The sequence below is a fragment of the Hyalella azteca genome, unplaced genomic scaffold, assembly GCF_000764305.2.
Source record: "Hyalella azteca isolate HAZT.00-mixed unplaced genomic scaffold, Hazt_2.0.2 contig9135, whole genome shotgun sequence".
Taxonomy (NCBI): Eukaryota; Metazoa; Arthropoda; class Malacostraca; order Amphipoda; family Hyalellidae; genus Hyalella; species Hyalella azteca.
This window is the reverse complement of record NW_025939212.1, coordinates 1-18,240: the sequence shown is the minus strand read 5'-3', so window position 1 is coordinate 18,240 and position 18,240 is coordinate 1. Positions and strand designations below refer to the sequence as shown.

At 38.8% G+C, this 18,240-nt stretch overlaps 1 protein-coding gene and 1 pseudogene across 1 annotated transcript; both read left to right on the top strand.

The window, feature by feature from the left end:
- The first annotated feature begins 1,080 nt into the window (after positions 1–1,080).
- Positions 1,081–16,394, top strand: LOC108676749. The gene is made up of 27 exons (XM_018164881.2): positions 1,081–1,302; positions 1,998–2,129; positions 2,549–2,699; positions 3,177–3,359; positions 4,103–4,205; positions 5,281–5,380; positions 5,671–5,802; positions 5,943–5,997; positions 6,224–6,307; positions 6,681–6,784; positions 7,071–7,153; positions 8,116–8,316; positions 8,618–8,803; positions 10,474–10,478; positions 10,877–11,106; positions 11,349–11,480; positions 11,937–12,084; positions 12,347–12,529; positions 12,807–12,909; positions 13,470–13,560; positions 14,117–14,245; positions 14,407–14,461; positions 14,632–14,718; positions 15,059–15,159; positions 15,474–15,556; positions 15,808–16,005; positions 16,173–16,394. The coding sequence occupies exons 1-27, from the start codon at positions 1,093–1,095 to the stop codon at positions 16,369–16,371; spliced, it is 3,468 nt and encodes a 1,155-aa protein (XP_018020370.2). The 5' UTR covers positions 1,081–1,092; the 3' UTR covers positions 16,372–16,394.
- Positions 15,579–15,678, top strand: LOC125178364 (annotated as a pseudogene).
- Positions 16,395–18,240: the final 1,846 nt, after the last annotated feature.

Genomic DNA, 18,240 nt, shown 5'->3' with positions numbered 1-18,240 from the left:
CATGACATTAAAATAACATCGTATCTCCAAAGGAGTGATTTAAAATAAATTATTGCATTGGACAAGATTTTATGAGAAAAAAATTAAGTTTTGTTTCAAAATTACGACACTACTCTAGAAAATAATAAAGTTTAGTTACTTGAGAGACAGCTGGAGAGTAGAACCCTAGCCTTAATTTACTAGAATGCTGCTCTAACAAATCTCATAATTTCTAGTTACAATCTGAATTAAATGGCAATAAACGAGGAGCTAGTAGTGAACAATAGAGATGAGTGAAAAATCTGACATAAAATTGCGTTTAGAGGCGAGATAAATGTCCGAGAAACGAGAAAGTACCTTCAGTAATTTGGTGCTGAAATATCAATTAGAGAGAGATACAAATCTTACGAACGGACTTCTTCGACATCGAAACTACCTGTGTACAATACTGTCCTGTAGATATACAAAAAACACATAACTCCAAGAATTCTGAAGAAAAAAATATACTTTTGATTAACCAACATTCGAAAAAATACCACACATCAATTCTTCATGAACTTGATGCAAAACGAATAAATACAATCTGATTAAGACTAACTAACCAATATGAGAGCAAGGAATTAAGTTCTAAATAATTGGCCTGTTATGCTGTACATAAGTCAAGATACTGAAGATAATGATGGGAGCGGCAGCAGCTGTGCACTCCAGCGCCTGAGACACGTAGCGCTACACGTGGCACCCACCAGCCCTCTAGTGCGTGTCGGGGGAAAGCGATCGTTCATTTCACTAGGCTCGTGACCGCACTAGTTGAGGGAGGGCCGCATAGTAATCTTACATTGGAAAATAAAATGTATCAACTTATAAGTGAATCCAGTTTTCAGATAGAGATATTAATAGTATTAAGAATAAATTTAGTTTAATATGATTCAAATGTCAAAGAATCGTGTTAGCGGGAAAAATACATCGAAGGATTAATCAAAATATTCTAAGATGCGATCATAAAAATTAAGTAGCCTTTAGGTAATTACAAATTTGATTTTGTAGAATACGAAGATAACGAATACACCCTCAAAAATATCAAATTCTTTACTTTCAGTTAACAGAATACGAGTGATGATGGAACTGACCGTGCTGAGAACCATGGTGGTGGTGGTGGTGGTGGTGGTTTTGGTGTGTGGGGTTGAGTCCTCCACACCCCCCCAGGTCGTGGTGTCAGGGGGGCCTATCGTGGGGGGCGTGTACCGCAGTGCGGGAGGCCGACACTACTACGCCTACAGGGCGGTGCCCTACGCAGCAGCACCCGTTGGCGACCTCAAGTTCCAGGTCAATAAGTTTTTCATCATAAGAGCCGTTCGGTATCCAAATTATATAAATTAAAGCAAGAAGTGGTTGTTTAATAACAATGAGCTATTATTACACAAATTGTTTTATTACGAAATTATGAATAGTTTCCGGATCACTCGAAAAATACACAGCTGGTTTTCCCGAGTACAATCCACAGCAAGTATTCTGATCTGCAAAATTATAATTCGCATCAAGTATGCGGTTGGAACCATCAGTTCAATCATCAGCGGCACGGAATTACAAAGTTCAATACGAAAACAAACAGGTTGCCAAGGGTTAGTTAAAATGACCAACATGAATTAGAGCAGCGTTCCTTGGAAATTTACATTTCGATACGGTTTTGCTGTAAGTTCTCTATGCGTCCTCTTTAAATAAAACCAATACAAATAATTTTGATGCAGTGAAATACTGCGAAGCCATTCACTTCAATTCGTATTTACCAACTGAACTAGAGTGTCGCGTTAAGAGTTGAGACCCCTTACGACAATGGATTTCCGAATAGACAGAAGGCTCAGTCTTTTAAAGCTGCAGAGCTATGTTGATCACATTGAGTAATATTCCTGGCATGTCGACGCGAGAACTGGTCATTCACTCTTTCACAGCCAATTGAATAAGATTTATTATATTGAGTAACATTGATTACACTGAGTAACATTCCTGATGTATCGACACAGAACCCAGTTCCCCCGGAGCCATGGACCACACCTAGGATGGCAGACGCCCCTGGTCCGTTTTGCGTTGGCGGCGGCCGCGGCTACATGACTGGGGAAGAGGACTGTCTCACAGTCTCCGTATACACTCCTGTTGTGAGTAGAACACAAGAATTATACCAGATGCAACTAGTAGATTCTACTCATCTCGCATTCTAGTTACTAAAATGCGAGCAGAGTTCAGAGAAAAGAGCGAGATTTTGTCCCAATTTCGACGCACTTTGTGTGGATTATCCTGACGCATGCAGTGCTACGTCTGCACTCTGCTCGTTCTTAGGGTAAGAAAGTGTCATTATTGGGACAATATGCCCACGATTTTCTCAGTGCACGATATGCATCTGCAAAACAATTTTGCAGATGCCAAAAATGATAGAATTTTTTACAAAATTCCGATCGTTGGTTGCGGTTGAAGAACCAATGTAACACTGTAATTATTATAGCTAAATTTCTAATAAATTTGTACGAATCTAGGACGTCACACGAGGTATTTTCAGTGCATTATTCTGTCACATCAGAAGCCGGGCGATGACACGCAGAGCCTGCCAGTGCTGGTTTGGCTGCCAGGAGGAGCGTTCGTGGTATCGGGGGCAGCAGCGTACGACCCTACCATCTTGATGGACATCGACGTCGTCCTCGTCATCCCGCAGTACAGACTCGGCATTTATGGTCATTATTTATCTTATTGAAATAATTCAATTCATTTTGAGGCACACTTGCAACAACTTGCAGAAAAGCAGGCAAGTTTTCTACAATCGGGTAGGAGACTTTAAAACCGGCGCTGACGGGGATGAAATTGATTAGGCATTGAAATTGATTTCAGGCACTCGATCAATTATCAAAACAACCAATCACAGCAACTACATCTTTATCGGTCCCAAGCAAAGCAGTGGTTGTTTCAGGCAGAAGCAAAATAAAGAAAACCTCTTAAGAACTAAACACGGCGAACTAAACGGCGACAGGCCTATCCAGGCCTATTTATTTAATGCCGAAGATACTATACTAAGATACTATACTAAAGAATAGAGACATTTAGACATTTAGGCGCGGCAGTTCGCTCTTCAAACGTAATAAAGGTTTCAGCCGAGATTTCCACGTCAAATTCACTCTTAATATACCTTTTTGCTTTATAAATTTCTGGTGTAGGATTCCTGTACATGGCGGAAGGCGCCCCTGGGAACTACGGCCTGCTGGACCAGGTGGCGGCGCTGCAGTGGGTGCAGCAAAACATCGGCCAGTTTGGCGGCGACCCTTTACGCGTCACCCTCGCCGGGGACTGCGCTGGGGGAGCGTCCGCGCTCTACCACATGATCTCCCCGCTCTCGGAAGGTAACTTGCCTCCCGTGGTTTAGTGGTTCGCATGAACGTCACTCGGAAGGTGGTTCGACTCGTACTAACTTACTGGTTCGCCTGACCGTGACGCAGAAGGCGATTTGTCCCCACACACTACTTAACGTCAATTGCACTAACGTCGCCACAAAACTTATGTCGCCGGCTTATAAAAGAAACTATTTCGAAAACAAAATAGAGCCGCAACTTACAGTCGGAATCTAAAAAGCTTTTTAGTTAATATTTGGTGATCGAACCCGAAAAATCGTAATGCTGACCAGTGTTATACGGTTTTATTGACGACCGCCGGTTACGAGTAGTAGCTCCTCAAAGCGTCCAATGTTCTTGACGGTACACGTTTGACGGTAATGTTTGACGGTAGAAGTTTTCATGACTTAAATAATTCGTTTATTTAAGTCATGTCTACTGCACAATAGACAACATCTGGAATGTAAAAATGTAGCAGGCTGCAGGTACGTGATCACAAATAGATTAATTTATGAGTCAAGTCATAAATTAGAATATTCGCAATCATTTCAAATATGGGCCCAATAAATTTCACTCAGAAATTATTGGACAGGGAACAATGTGTTCACGAATGTCGTTTCAAATACTGAACGTTATTTGATCATTAGCTGATTGATAATAGCGTGTTATTTGATCCAGGTCATCTTGTCGATTTCAGATTAGGTAAGAGCATACATACATAAAATTCATATAAATACACGGTTTTATTCACTCAGGACTGTTCCAAGGAGTCATATCCTTGTCGGGAACTCCGTTGAATTCTTGGGCTCGTCATCTGATTGCTCGCCAAACGAACTTCCTTTACTCTATCTTCACAGGGTGAGTGCATCTTCACATGAACAATTTGCACTATCTTCACAGGGTGGGAGCATCTTCACATTATCAGTTTGCACTATCTTCACAGGGCGAATTTACTCTATCTTTACAAGGCGAGTGTGATGAAATTATTTTCTAAATGAGAATAGCTGGTCATCATGAATTCTCACGCATTTTTCGAATCGGTCACCTTGTTACGCCGACCACAACCGAAATGCTTGTAAAAAGTGTCCATTACTTTCCAGATACAATAATGGCTAACAAGCAATAGCAACATTTCAGGCTTGACTGAATATCAAACACAGCTTACACGATAACTGGATATATAATGTATGTAAAGTGAAAATAAGAAATAAATAAAGGAAATTGGGATGATTATTCGAGCAAGGACAAATTGAGAACAATGGATGCTAAGAAGAAAGAACTCGAGCTACGAATGCAGACAGAAATAATGAACAAACCCCGAAAACACTATACCATTTTATTCGACTCGCAACAGAATATTACCTAGTCCTAATATCGTAATCGTATAACATGGCAGTCACGCTCAGCTTGGGACCGAAGCCTAATCTCGCTACAGAAAAGATATTACACCACTCGCGACCGACCAGTAGCAACTAAAGAACTCCACCCGGCCATGCTTAATCTACGTGGTCTGATTGAAGTAGGATATTTACAGCGCACTGCATTTCATTTATGTTGTAACCTACAACTCTATTTGACTATTTCCCAGGTTGAGTTTACGCTTCTTTATGGGGCAAGTTCGGACGCGAATAGATCTTTTACATAAAATTTTTCGAAACGAGGGAATCGAACGAAATTTAAAAAAAAATTGCAGGCACCAAGAAAGCTGAAAACATACTCATCGCTGGAATATTCCATTTCGAATTTGGGTTCATGTCTGGCTCAAAATTCCGTCTTTCCACGTTTAATTTTAAATTTAAATGAAACTTGCGACAGTCTTAAGGTTAGTTCTTATTTTCAGTTAACCGACTTTCGTGACATAGGTCAAATAAATGGAGTTTGGGATTTATTATTTAATTAAATGTTACTTCTTGACCTCGACTCATTATTGCAGATGTCCTCGATATTCTCCAAGCGTGCTCAAAGGCTGCTTCGCCGACACCAACATTGATAGGATGAAGCTCAGTCTCATGACCATGTCGAAAAGCAAAACTGTGAGTGTGATACTTTCTGTTGTACTATATTTATGTCACAATATCCTTGCGAACATTACCACACATAAGAAAAACAAAAAAATACACCAGCTCGAGTCCACTGAAAGCCACACTTCATGCCACGAAACCTATGAACTTTAATTGAAAGAATTATCATCGGCAACCAAACATTATCTTCATTTATTAACTTTAAGAAGTATATATTAGTCAAGTTACTATGCATTTAGTTTCCCGAATTAATTAATAACTCTATTATTCGAAAACTAATTAATTATCAAAAACGTTTACAGGCTGGACCTGACCTGCTGTACATAGGGAACAACAACCAGGCACCAGTGGTTCAGTACCAGCATGGCGATCCACAAAATCGCTTCCTGGACGAAGAACCTGTCATCAAGTTTGGCCAAGGCAACTTTGCGAAAGTAAATTGAACCATTCTAAATATAGTAGTGCCTATTTTATTAGTTGCCAGTGTGAAGAAATACAAATTTCTCTCATTCCTACTGTTGAAGCAATAATTCAATAGCCATAATTATCATTAGTTATTTTTTACCGCCTTCAGGTACCTGTATTGCTGATGGCTTCTAAAGATGAAGGCAACTTCATGCTAGAGATGGGTTAGTATTTTTAGTTGTAATCGCACTCTTTCGCGATAAAAAAGTAAACGAATATTTGATGATATTTTTCTTCTTTGATGAGACGAGAATCGCATGAATAAGGGCAAACACACGTACAAGTAACAGCTTACAATTCGGATCCCGGGATCAAAATAAAGAACATTTAAATGAATCGTTTTTAATAAATTGCCGGAAAAATGATTCCCTTTTTATTACAAATTCACAGCCTTGCACCAATGGACGTTGGACAGGATCGAGAAAGATGAAACGTTCAACGATGGCGTCGTGCAAGAAGTCGCCACCAGAATAGGTAACTTCCCTGCTGCAGGGGGCTAGGCTAGGTTAGGTTAGGTTAGGTTAGTTTAGGTTAGGTTTGGTTAGTTTTTCAATTCAGCTATGGGTAGAATGCCTTAGAGGTTCAAAGTAAATCTACGTACGCATTATGAATTTTACAATTATCATAAAGTTTACTCTCTCCATATCAATTTTTTCAGTCACTCCTCCTCGCGTGTCCTAGAATTAAAAATATTTCCTATTTTGTAATTTATAGAATGAGACTCTGTTCAATTTATCTGAATTGATACGAAATAGCAAAATGTTTAAAGAATGTAAAATTTACTGATTAATTCAAGTTTGCCTCGAAACTATTTCGCTAAAATGTAATTCAATGAATTTCGCTGAAGGGCTTGAAGGACACAAGGAACCGGTTCAAAAATTCGTTTGGGACAAGTATTTCCCTGAGCTGAAGGGAACCACATATGAAGAAAAAATACCTGCGATTGCGACGGTAGGTCGATTGGAACTGCAGAAACAGGATGAAATTTTTAAATACGATTGAAAATTTAAATTATAGAAAATAAAAGGAAAATTATTCGCCACCAGTAAAACGTAAAAACCAAAGACTCCTGAAAGAAAACGAAAATATAACAGAACCAAATTGTAATTGTAAAAACAATTCTATCTATATTACACATGCCATGCACCTTGCATAATTAAAACCCTAATTTTAATTATTCATTGTCCAATAAATTTTGAGCCTGTAACGTGAAATTAATGCTTCTTATTTGTTGCAGTTATTGAGTGATGCTCTCTACTACAGCGGCTACATTGCTCTAGCTCGCTATCTCAACGACCATGTACCGACGTATCTTCTAAGGTAAGTCAATATACGCGTTTGTAGCCAAGACTGGTAAATGGGATGTCGAAATTAGGATATTATTATTCTCCTTCTTTTTAACACGTTTTTCTTAGCTTAGCTTCGCGTTTGTTTGTTTGTTTGTTTGTTTGTTTGTTTGTTTGTTTGTTGTTAACATTGACAACGAAAATTAGCCCACTTCTGATTGTTCTAGAGATCTGAAATTCGGCATGCAGGCTATTTTCGCCTAACAATTTCAGATACAATCATAAAAACTAGTAATTAGAGACCGAAATTAGTTTAATTGAGTAAAGTATATATATAGTATATGTATAGTATGACGTGCGGGCGCTCACGTTATAGACGAGCAGGCGCTGACGCTGCGTATCATCGATACGTGCGTCAAGTCATACTTAATCAAGTTTTAATCGATTTTCTTGTGGACTAAAAAGTAGAAAATAAAATACTTAAAAAAACTTTAAAAAAAAACACGTTTTTCTTGTGGACTAAAAAGTAGAAAATAAATTATGGTTCGCCCCAAAAAACGTGGGTCGGGCTGTACGTTCACCATCAAATTTCCTAAATTTAAAAATCTGCCCGACACACGTTTTTTTTGGGACGATCCATAATTTATTTTCTACTTTTTAGTCCACAAGAAAAACGTGTTTTTTTTAAAAAGTTTTTTTAAGTATTTTATTTCAAATCTTTTCAACGCCTTCAAGAACAGACTAGACGAAGCTATGCAGGAACATATGTTCAGTCTTAAAATGCCTAGCAAATTACGGACCAGGCAATAAATCCAGCAGCTATCTCAATCTATCGTCAGTTATGGAAAGATCGGGTTCCAAAGGCCGGATCCCTTGTGAATCAAGTCACGAAAAATTCAAGAATCGGCAACAGGCCATGGGCCTATTTCTTCAGTGCCAACACTTCTATTCTATTATAATCTACTTAGTACCGTAACTCAGTTAGAAATGTTTCAGGTTTGACTTCGAGGATGGGCCACACTACAACCACTTCAACCGCAGCGAAATTCAAGTTGCGTCCACCATACCTCCAGGAGCTGGCAACTTGGATCCTTTGCACTACTTCCTACCTGAGGAATACCAGCCCTTCGCTACAGAAGACCAGAAGAAAATCAGTAGTAATCTCCTCTACATCATCAAAAACTTCGTGAACGCAAAGCAAGTTTAGACGTTGTGATTTAATTCTTTTATACAAACAAAATTCAGAGGATACATTTTAAAGAATATTTTGAAAAGTTGTACATTATAGATTTTAGGACTGGTTCCAGTACATTTGGTGTTGAATAAGTTTGCATAATAGTTATCGGATTCTCATGGGATTTCGAAATCCCGGTGAACTACAAAGAGCAACTAACTTTTGCCCGAAGACATTCCAAAGCGAGGATTAGAAGTCAGAACTGGCAACTAAAACATATTACAACCGTTTTGTTATGAGAATAATTTTGGTTCTTTTTCCCAGATTGCCGACAAAGTGGCCATCGACAACCGACGATGGCCTAGAGAGCCTCATAATCACCAAGGAAGCTGGAGTCGAGCAAGGAGAGTTCATTTCGAAGGAACGGGCCGCTGCATCTGAATACATATTCAGAGAACAGAATAAGCATACTCTGGCCAAACTGCGTCGTCTGGTTCCACGCGATGAGCTGTGAAGGCTTCCACCAAAACAATGACTTGCAACAATATGATGTCTCCGTATTATCATTTCATTCAAATGAACTTGTTGAAAATAAAATAAGTGCATAATAACATAGATTTTTCGTAGCCTCGCTTTAAATTGGCAAAAGTTTTATGAAAAGCAAGAATGTATACGTACGTAGTATACTCGTGTAGCGAGACACATATAGCACAACGTAGTATACTCGTGTAATGAGACACATGAAGCAAGTACGTAATATACTCGAGTAGTGAGACACATAAAGCAAGAACGTTATATACTCGTGTAGTGAGACACATAAAGCAAGAACGTAAGAGACTCGTGTAGTGAGACACATAAAGCATGCAGGAACGTAAGATACTCGTGTAGTGAGACACATAAAGCTTGAAAGTCATAAAATGAAGATAAAACATCGAGCCTGCATTATTATTAGAGCTCAGGTATAAATTGATACTGCCGCTAACGATTTAAAAATATATTTATTTAAATTAAACTCAGTGTACGGGTGTTACATAGTGTACCTGTAAATTTTCTTATAATCTGGAAACCATTTTATTGCCAATAAAACTATATATTACTTGGACATACACTGCATGAGTTAAGCGGATTGCCACAAAGTATATATTTTAAAATGAAAATTTATGCGGGTAGTTGTTTCTGATTTTTCAATTTGTTCTGATGCAGAATACATATGTTGATTTTTTAATTGCAAATTTGAACAATTCATTATTTTTGGAGTGGCTCGCAATGAAATGCATGGTTTCTCGCCTATGCACATGTGTTGGATGGTCTCAACCCGGCCTGCATAGGATGTTTGTTAACGTCTTCCAACCCCAGTGTATGCATGTCTCATATTCACCCTAACAAAATTTAGAGTCGCCCCAGCTTCTGGTAATCCAAATCAGAAGCTGCCGCGTCTGTAAATTTTCAATGGGCAATTCTAAATTATATGCACATGACAATGATGCGGTCACGTTTAAGTGAGCGCATCAAATATAGTGAACGCCTAAATATTCAAGCAGACAAATAATATCTCTGTAGGTACATGATATTAACAAAATTTCTCAGCCTTACACAGAATTGATGAAGTTATGTCAAAATCAATCTAGCGCAAATATTTCAAATATACATATATTTCCATTTGTAGTGACGAAGTACGTGATAATGCAATAGAAGCATAAAGTTCATCCACAAATTTAAGTACTAATCAATGTTGACTTAATAATTATTTTTCATTTCAAAAATTGTAAGTGAAACGAAAGCGGTCAGGTCTTCGGAAGCATTCAGCAAACAAAACTTCAGAGACAATATAACTAGTTAGCTTTATAGCGGAAGAATAAGAAGAAAGACCTTTTTCTCCTGTAGGGCAACTTATAATCCGTTATACTGTTCAGAGACTCGCATAGACACTGAGGAAGACGATTTGAAACATATCATGGCAAGATATTGTCTCCCGAGACCATTATATATACATCGGTGCTTGACATTTGTGTGATGCAAAACAAATTAGCATTTGATACATATTGAGCTCGGAGCACATAAAAAAAATATTCAGGGTATTGATTCCATATTCGTTCACATTGATTACACTACACATTATTCCCATTCAATTCTTGATTGTGTTGTTTGTGAGACCACGATAAGCGTGGGAGATAATGCAGCTGTCGTAAGTATCGCGTCTCTCAAAGGCCTTTCATCTCAAGCTTCGTCCAACATCCTTGTTATTCACATAACTGACCAAAGAATGTAGTTTTCTTTTCGAGAAAGCCTTGTTTGTCAATCATAAACATTGATTTCACTTCTAGTGAGTGTAGAGTTATCGATTATCTGAGGGTACGATGATTCTTGAATTTAGAAGAAACTAAAAAATTATATAATTTATACTTTTGAGATTCTCAACTTTTAGTATAATTCAACGAAAGCTCCCACAATTAAGGACACCTAGCGTGATCGCTTCAGTATTCGAACTTCGGTATTATAATAATATTTATAATTTATCAAATTCATTTTAATTCCTAGCATTGCATTAATATTCCCATATTCCTGCAGACCAACTTTGCTGAGCGTCACCGGTACATTTTTATAATATCATAGGCTTCTCAATAAGTCCGGCCATGCGGATGATAGTAGCGGCGCTGGCGCTGCTCTGGGTCGCGGGCGGCGAAGGCGTCGTCGTGGATGTGACGGGGGGCGCCGTGCTGGGCGCTGAGGAGACCAGCGCGGGGGGCAGGCGCTTCTTTGCTTTCAGACACGTGCCCTTCGCGGCGAGCCCTGAGGCTGACGGCAGGTTTAAGGTAGGACATATCGACGCATCTTTAATAAGTAAAATGTCACCCATTAACTTCTCAACACTGCCTTTTATCTAAAAACTCAATTTTTATCGCAATTTCATGATTATAGCTACCGTTCTAGATGACCCTCATTCGAAGTTTTCTGTTTTTAAATTGTACTTCCCGGTTTCTGGGGATGTTCACTTTTACTAAGTTATCATGAACAGTAAAATGATCGCAAAAATGTTTATCTGCCGCAATGACAGCCGCCACGGCCTGTTCATCCGTGGCGAGGTGTCCTGATCTCCAACGTGTCGGGACCTGTCTGCGCTCAGGCCGGACGTGGCGTTATGGTCGGGCAGGAGGACTGCTTGCATCTTTCAGTTTACACCCCGCACGTGAGCCAACCATTCATTCTTCTGTTGTGTATGCCGTGTTATATAACTTGACTTTAGTGAAGGCGCGGCCGTTGGCCACTAATTTAACTCTTACACTAGATTACTAGCGCCAGAAACAACGCACGCCACAATGTCCTCACTTAACTCATTGTTCTGCAAAGTCCTGTGAACCTGCAATGCACAGTTGTGCGCAATAGACTTTAAAGTTAAGCATTGCTTGAGTACGTCCTATAAATTTACAAAACGTTTATGTGCACACTGATATGTTATGTAAGTACATATGATGCTTAATGACGAAAATGCTGTTTATTGACAAACTAATTGTCACAGTTATCCACACGTTCAAGCAAGGAGGAATTTTGCAGATGAATTCTTGTAGAAACTAACAATCACTTAGTTTCAAATGCACCGGAACCATTAATTGTCCCAGCAATTCGACGAACTAATTTTTGCAAGGATTTGGAAAGCGAACAATCTTTGCCGGTGTTGGTTTGGCTGCACGGCGGAGCTTTCATCGTCTCTGGTGCGAGCGACATCGACCCTCGTCTGCTCATGGACCGAGACGTGGTGCTGGTCGTCCCTCAGTACAGACTAGGATTTTTGGGTGAATTTAATACAAATTAAGAAAGTGTATCGAAATCATCTGTCCGAAATGATAGCAATCGATATCGAAAGCGGTATCGATATTCATACTGCACGCACATCATCTGACTGATCGATAAGGAACTCATCATGCCGATATAGTGAAATTACTGTCATCATAATGATTTAATGAACGAACTTCAGAAAATAATCTTAGAATACAGAATGAATTTATATTCTCCTCTGCTACATACAGCAAGACAGAAATCTAACCATTTTTCCAGGATTCATTTATGCCTTCGATCCTGCCCCCGGGAACTACGGCCTGCTGGACCAGGTGGCGGCGCTGCAGTGGGTGCAGCAAAACATCGGCCAGTTTGGGGGCGACCCTTCACGCGTCACCCTCGCCGGGGACTGCGCTGGGGGAGCCTCCGCGCTCTACCACATGATCTCCCCAGCTTCTGTAGGTAATTATTTATTTTTTTCTGCTGAATGCATTATTATATTACATTTTTGAGAAAAAATTTTATATGAAACATTATGTAACAGTTACATTTTAAAAACTAACATATGGAAAACCGCTTACGCTACTCCTGGATGACGAGATTTGCAGCCACAGTGGCTCATTACAATTGGTCTTTAATACCGACATGCATGGTGAGTGGAATCATGTTGTGCGCCATGAAGGCGTATACATATTTTTTAATTTCCCACATAACTGTGCAAGTTAAATTTCTTCAACAGGTCTGTTTCATAGAGTGGTATCGGTGTCTGGAACACCACTGGATGTGTGGACAAAACACCCCGCTCTGAGAAGGACAATGGTGGCCTTCGCTGATGCTCTCAGGTGAGAGGAAATTGAGATATAATTTCCGTGTGTGTGAATGCTATCTGGTTTAATTACTTCCGTACTCTTTTATAATTGTTTCCGAATAGTAAACTGATGCTTTCGGCTGTCAAAATTCAGAAAACCAACCAAACAATAGAAATGCACCCAATACTGAAAAATATGAATATATCAAAAATGTTCACTATTAAAACAGGAGCAATCGAGATTAATGGTCATTGCTTTAGCACAAAAACTGAAAACTCCAAAGAAATGTTTTATTGAATAAAAAAACATTTATTGCAATTGATGTTAGACACAGAAGGAACAATCCATGGAGAGGTCGAACTGAATTATATCAATGCAGTAATTGTATGTTATAGCAATGCAGTAATCGTATGTTATAGCAATGCAGTAATCGTATGTTATAGCAATGCAGTAATCGTATGTTATAGCAATGCAGTAATCGTATGTTATAGTAATGCAGTAATTGTATGTTATAGCAATGCAGTAATCGTATGTTATTGCAATGCAGTAGTCGTATGTTATAGCAATGCAGTAATCGCATGTATGTTGACCAGATGTCCTCGGTCGGCCCTGAGCGCCATGGTGAACTGCTTTATCGCCGCCCCTCTGGAACTTCTACTCAACACGCAAGGAGCATTTCTCGAGGTATCTTACTGTTTACTCTGAAATATTAACCTATTTAAATTATTTTACGGTTTATTCACTAATATTTAATTGGTATTGTATTAGTATTTTTTTAAGTATTCGAATCTTCTTTTTATAATATGTTAGAAAGTTTTAATGAATTTAAAAATGACTTCTGGCTGTTACCAATAAACGTTGCAGATTTTCTAGTAGTTGCCGCGATCGAACGAAAACTGGATAATTTGAACAGGTTGCATTGCTCGGCGTAACGGTGAAGATTGAGAGGTGGTCGGCATATTAAAATATTCAATTAACATATTAGGTAAACATATTTCTCGGCTATGATATATATCTTACTTTAGAAAACAACCTAGTTGTCCTCTCTTCAAATGCCTTGTTCAGAGAAGTTCAAATGGCCATCACAGCTTACGGTTTTCATATTTTCATCAGGCATGTTTATATCATTTGCAATGTTCAAATTTGGGTGCACAGTTGTTACTATTTGAAAAAAATTAGAATTAAGGTCTTAAAATATCAGACAGTTTGCTACTCTTATCAACAAAGTGCCGTGCAACAGAGGCATGACATCCTGATCGGCAATGCGTATCTCGCCCCAGCGGTACAATCTCGTCACGTCTCGGATGAGTCTGCTCAATTCCTGCTCGATGAGCCGCTTACTTTGCTCACGCATGGTAACTTCACTGAGGTGAGATTGAGCAAATAGGAATCGCTCACATGTTGCTCATATTTATGCGAGCAAATAATAAGGGAATCTCACTCGTGTAAATTTAAGTCGATGAATAAATACGATATTCGCAATTGATTATTTGTACAATGTTCATTGATTTTACAATCCTTCATGCACAGGTTCCAGTCCTTCTTGTAACATCAAAAAATCAAGGGAATTACATCGTTGGCATGAGTAAGCATATAATATAGCTTAAATTTTTAAATTAATCGATGAACATAGTCAACTGTACTTTTGTTGTCAATAAGTTTGAATTTTTGTAGATACTTGATGTTGAATTTTGGTAGAAGTAAAAACAGTATAAAGATATATAATAACTAGCATTTTTGTTCCATGCATTGCAGCTCTCTATGAATGGCTGCTGACGATGAGGGACGAACTTGACGATGACTTTAACGACGTATGCATCGCTAAAATTGTCAAAGCATTGGGTAAGATTGTTATATAATTTCGCTGGCAAGTATGATTATTTGTTAAGATGTTGAAAAAAAAGTTGGGAAATGATAGTTTGCTGACGTATAATTTAGGAAGCGATCTCGGTTTCTGCTATCGTATTAAATGAAATTAATTTGTAAAATTCGCGCGTTGATTGTTTTTGTTGTGGACACGAATATAGATTGAATTCTTTTTGCGGCTGATTTGTTGGGTGAAAAATTTCTCATGAAATTCATACGTTGTAATTTTTTCGTACGATATAAAATTTCTATCCCGAACGCTGAGAATAATCTTAATGCGTTTATTTATCCGTTTGTAATGAAACATTTTTTGCAGGTTTCATTCCTGGGGGGAAGGAGGAACGTCTAATTCGGCAGCAATACCTGACAGGACTCCGTGACACTTCTCTTTTAGATAAACTGCCAGCCCTGGCTGAGGCAAGTTTACTATTAATTTAAGTTAAAAAATATTATTTACATTACAGGAATTACATTTTGACCATGAGTGTAGATCTCATCTAAGAAAGAAATGATTTGACAATGGCTTTACTTTACTGAATTTGTTACTAAAATTATAATTTAGTACATTAGTATTGATTGCCTGCATGGAAAGTTACTATTTCGTTACGCCTGATTTTGTCATGCGAAAAGACATTCCATATCATGTACGCTTACTAATTTTCTAACATGGCTCAATTGGAGCATAAAATTGCACTGGCGTTTTTTAATATTTCGTTTATTTGGCAATTTAGCTGCTAGGTGACGCTCTATACAACACCGGGACACTCTTCACTGCACGACTTCTTAGCAAAAAAGTTCCCACGAGAATTTTACGGTGAGTTAGTGAATAATTAACTATACGAAACGTAGCACACATACTAAAATTGAAAATAATAAGGGAAGCCATGGCCTCTGCGTAAGAATGATACGGAAAAAAGTGATGCATTTCGCATTTTTTGTCGTTTGGTCAAGGGCACTGATATTAGGGTAGCGAGTTCAGGGTTCAAGCCCCAGCTAGCAGTGAAAATTTTGTGATTTCGCTTACCCAGTACTTGTATTATTGACATTTTGTTACCTTACCTACAGGTTTGATTTCGAAGACGGTCCTCATCGGTTTAATCATCACCCTGATTTATCCGAGAAAAAGCTGATGGCGCCGGGGGCTGGTCATCTGGATCCACTAAATTATTTCCTGCCGAAGCATGTCGAGGAGTTCGAGACCAAGGAACAGCAGCGCATCAGCTTCCTTATGCTGGATATAATTGAGAATTTCATGAACGGACGGTACGAAGTTTAACCCTATTTAATGTATCTCTGATCCAACCTCAGGGTTACTTAATTGACTGTCAACATTTTTAAAGAAGAGAGATTTCATGCGTGTCATAGATGATTTGAGAAACAAAATAGTGCGACTAATTAACACCAAATTATGAATGATTCCACGAATGCAGAGAGCCGACAGTCAGTGACTTGCCCCAAGTCACTGCAGAGGAGGATGTGGAGTGCGCTGTGGTAAACCGCAATGGCTTCTTGACTCAAGATTCTTTCTTGCCTCCTGAGCGCGCGGCCGCTGCTAGGATCTTCTTCGAGAAGCATCATGTCAGCGCCCTGTACCAGATGGGCATGCCACCTCCCAGGGATGAGCTGTAAAAAAATAATAGTTTATCGCAATGAACTTATTAAAATTATCTTCTAATACTGAAATTTTTATCCCTCTACCTCTCTGTGCTAATACCTGCTTTCAAATTATTAGTTCTTCTGACGAGTAGTAACTATTGAGTTCTAGATAACACAGTTCATGCAAGCGACGACCATTTTATACTGAGCGTTTTTTATATTGTAACTTCAAGCAATAAATAAGTCCAACGTCATTATATGAGTTGCGGCGAAATGACTACAAATTATAGATCATGCGTGTTATATTATCAGAAATTTACGAGTAAGTTCAATTACTAGCATATTAGATTGTTAGGTTTTTCTTGACCGGCATAGATAATTCCTGCCCATTGAAAATCAAACTATTTTAAATCACGTTATCCAAAATCCCGTCATCTCAACCCTTAGTTAGGAACCCCATTATAACATCCATGTTGTACTAGTAGTTCAACCCATGATTGAACTAATATATACCATGATATTTCAACTATATTAAATCATCATGATTCATCCCATGGTTCAAGTAGATGATAACATCCATGATAACATCTGTCCTGGCAATCGGGCTAAATTACCGGACGGAATCAACAAAGTGTTTGGCTGGCCTCCTATATCAGAGTTCGGTCACAGCAATAGCAAACGGAAGCAGTGGGAAGGCACCCTGCTGCTGGGAGCAGCAACATTATTATTATTCAGACATGCAAATGCAGACACGAAACAGTAGAACCACCATTCCTTACTACGTCTACCAATAATAATATACAGTCTTGCTTTTGCTGGTCGCCAAACATTTTTGAAAGCGGTGCCGCTGCCGCAGTATGGGATTGGGAGGGCGAGGGTGCTGCTGAGTGCTGATCCTTAACGCTCTTCTTAAATCATACCAACATAATACCATGATTTATAAAATGTTTTTGAGCTTTGAGACTCCTTTTGATAAAGCTATAAACCTAAAAAATTATAATAACTAATAACATAGGCTGTACTCTGTAGGCCTGTAGACTGTAAGAGCGTAGACTGTAAAGCCTAGTCTGCCTAGAGGCTGTAGGTCACCCATCACTCAATAGGTGTAGGCGTGTAGTCTGTGGCCCCTGTAGTCGTAGTGTAGACTGTAGTGTAGGGATCTGTGAGACTGTGACAGTAAGACTAACTAGCTAAGTCTAACTTATCCTGTTCATAGATTCTTATTCTTACTAGTTTTTAGTAGTGTTCTACGAATAGGATGGAAGGATTACCTTAGGGCTTAGAGATTAGGTAACTCTAATGCTGGTATGAGTGGTGTCAACACACACATGTTCCGCACTTCAGCGTCTTCAGCTACTTCAGCGCTGAAACTACTAACACTTAAAAGCTGAAGACGCTGAAGTCGCTGACGTGGCGAACGATTGATCGATGGAACGCTGCGGCTGAACGAATTCCGCGAATTTGCCAAGAAATAAAGTAACGTTTTTCATTATCATATATTGAAAAATTAAGCACTCAAACTACGCATATCTCCCTTTTGGGTTCTACAAATCAAAAAAATTAAAAAATCTGACAAATACCATATGCTTAAAACGGCACTATACTCATGTTCATACAATTAAACTCATTGCCTTATCTTGGTTTGAACAGTCGAATCTTACGACTATGAAAGCATTTTTATATAAACAAGGCGGAAATCAATCAATCATATTTTAATTTAAACCACCACACAGCAATATCAGTAAAACTCCGCACTCGACCACAACATTTAGCACTCGCCAATAGTGCCTAGCGCAAATCGACCTCATACGGTTTAACTACTTCAACGCTTATATCTCAGAAAATATTCAACCCAGAGAGTGCGGAGTGATGAAATAACGTGAATCAATTACTTATTCAATA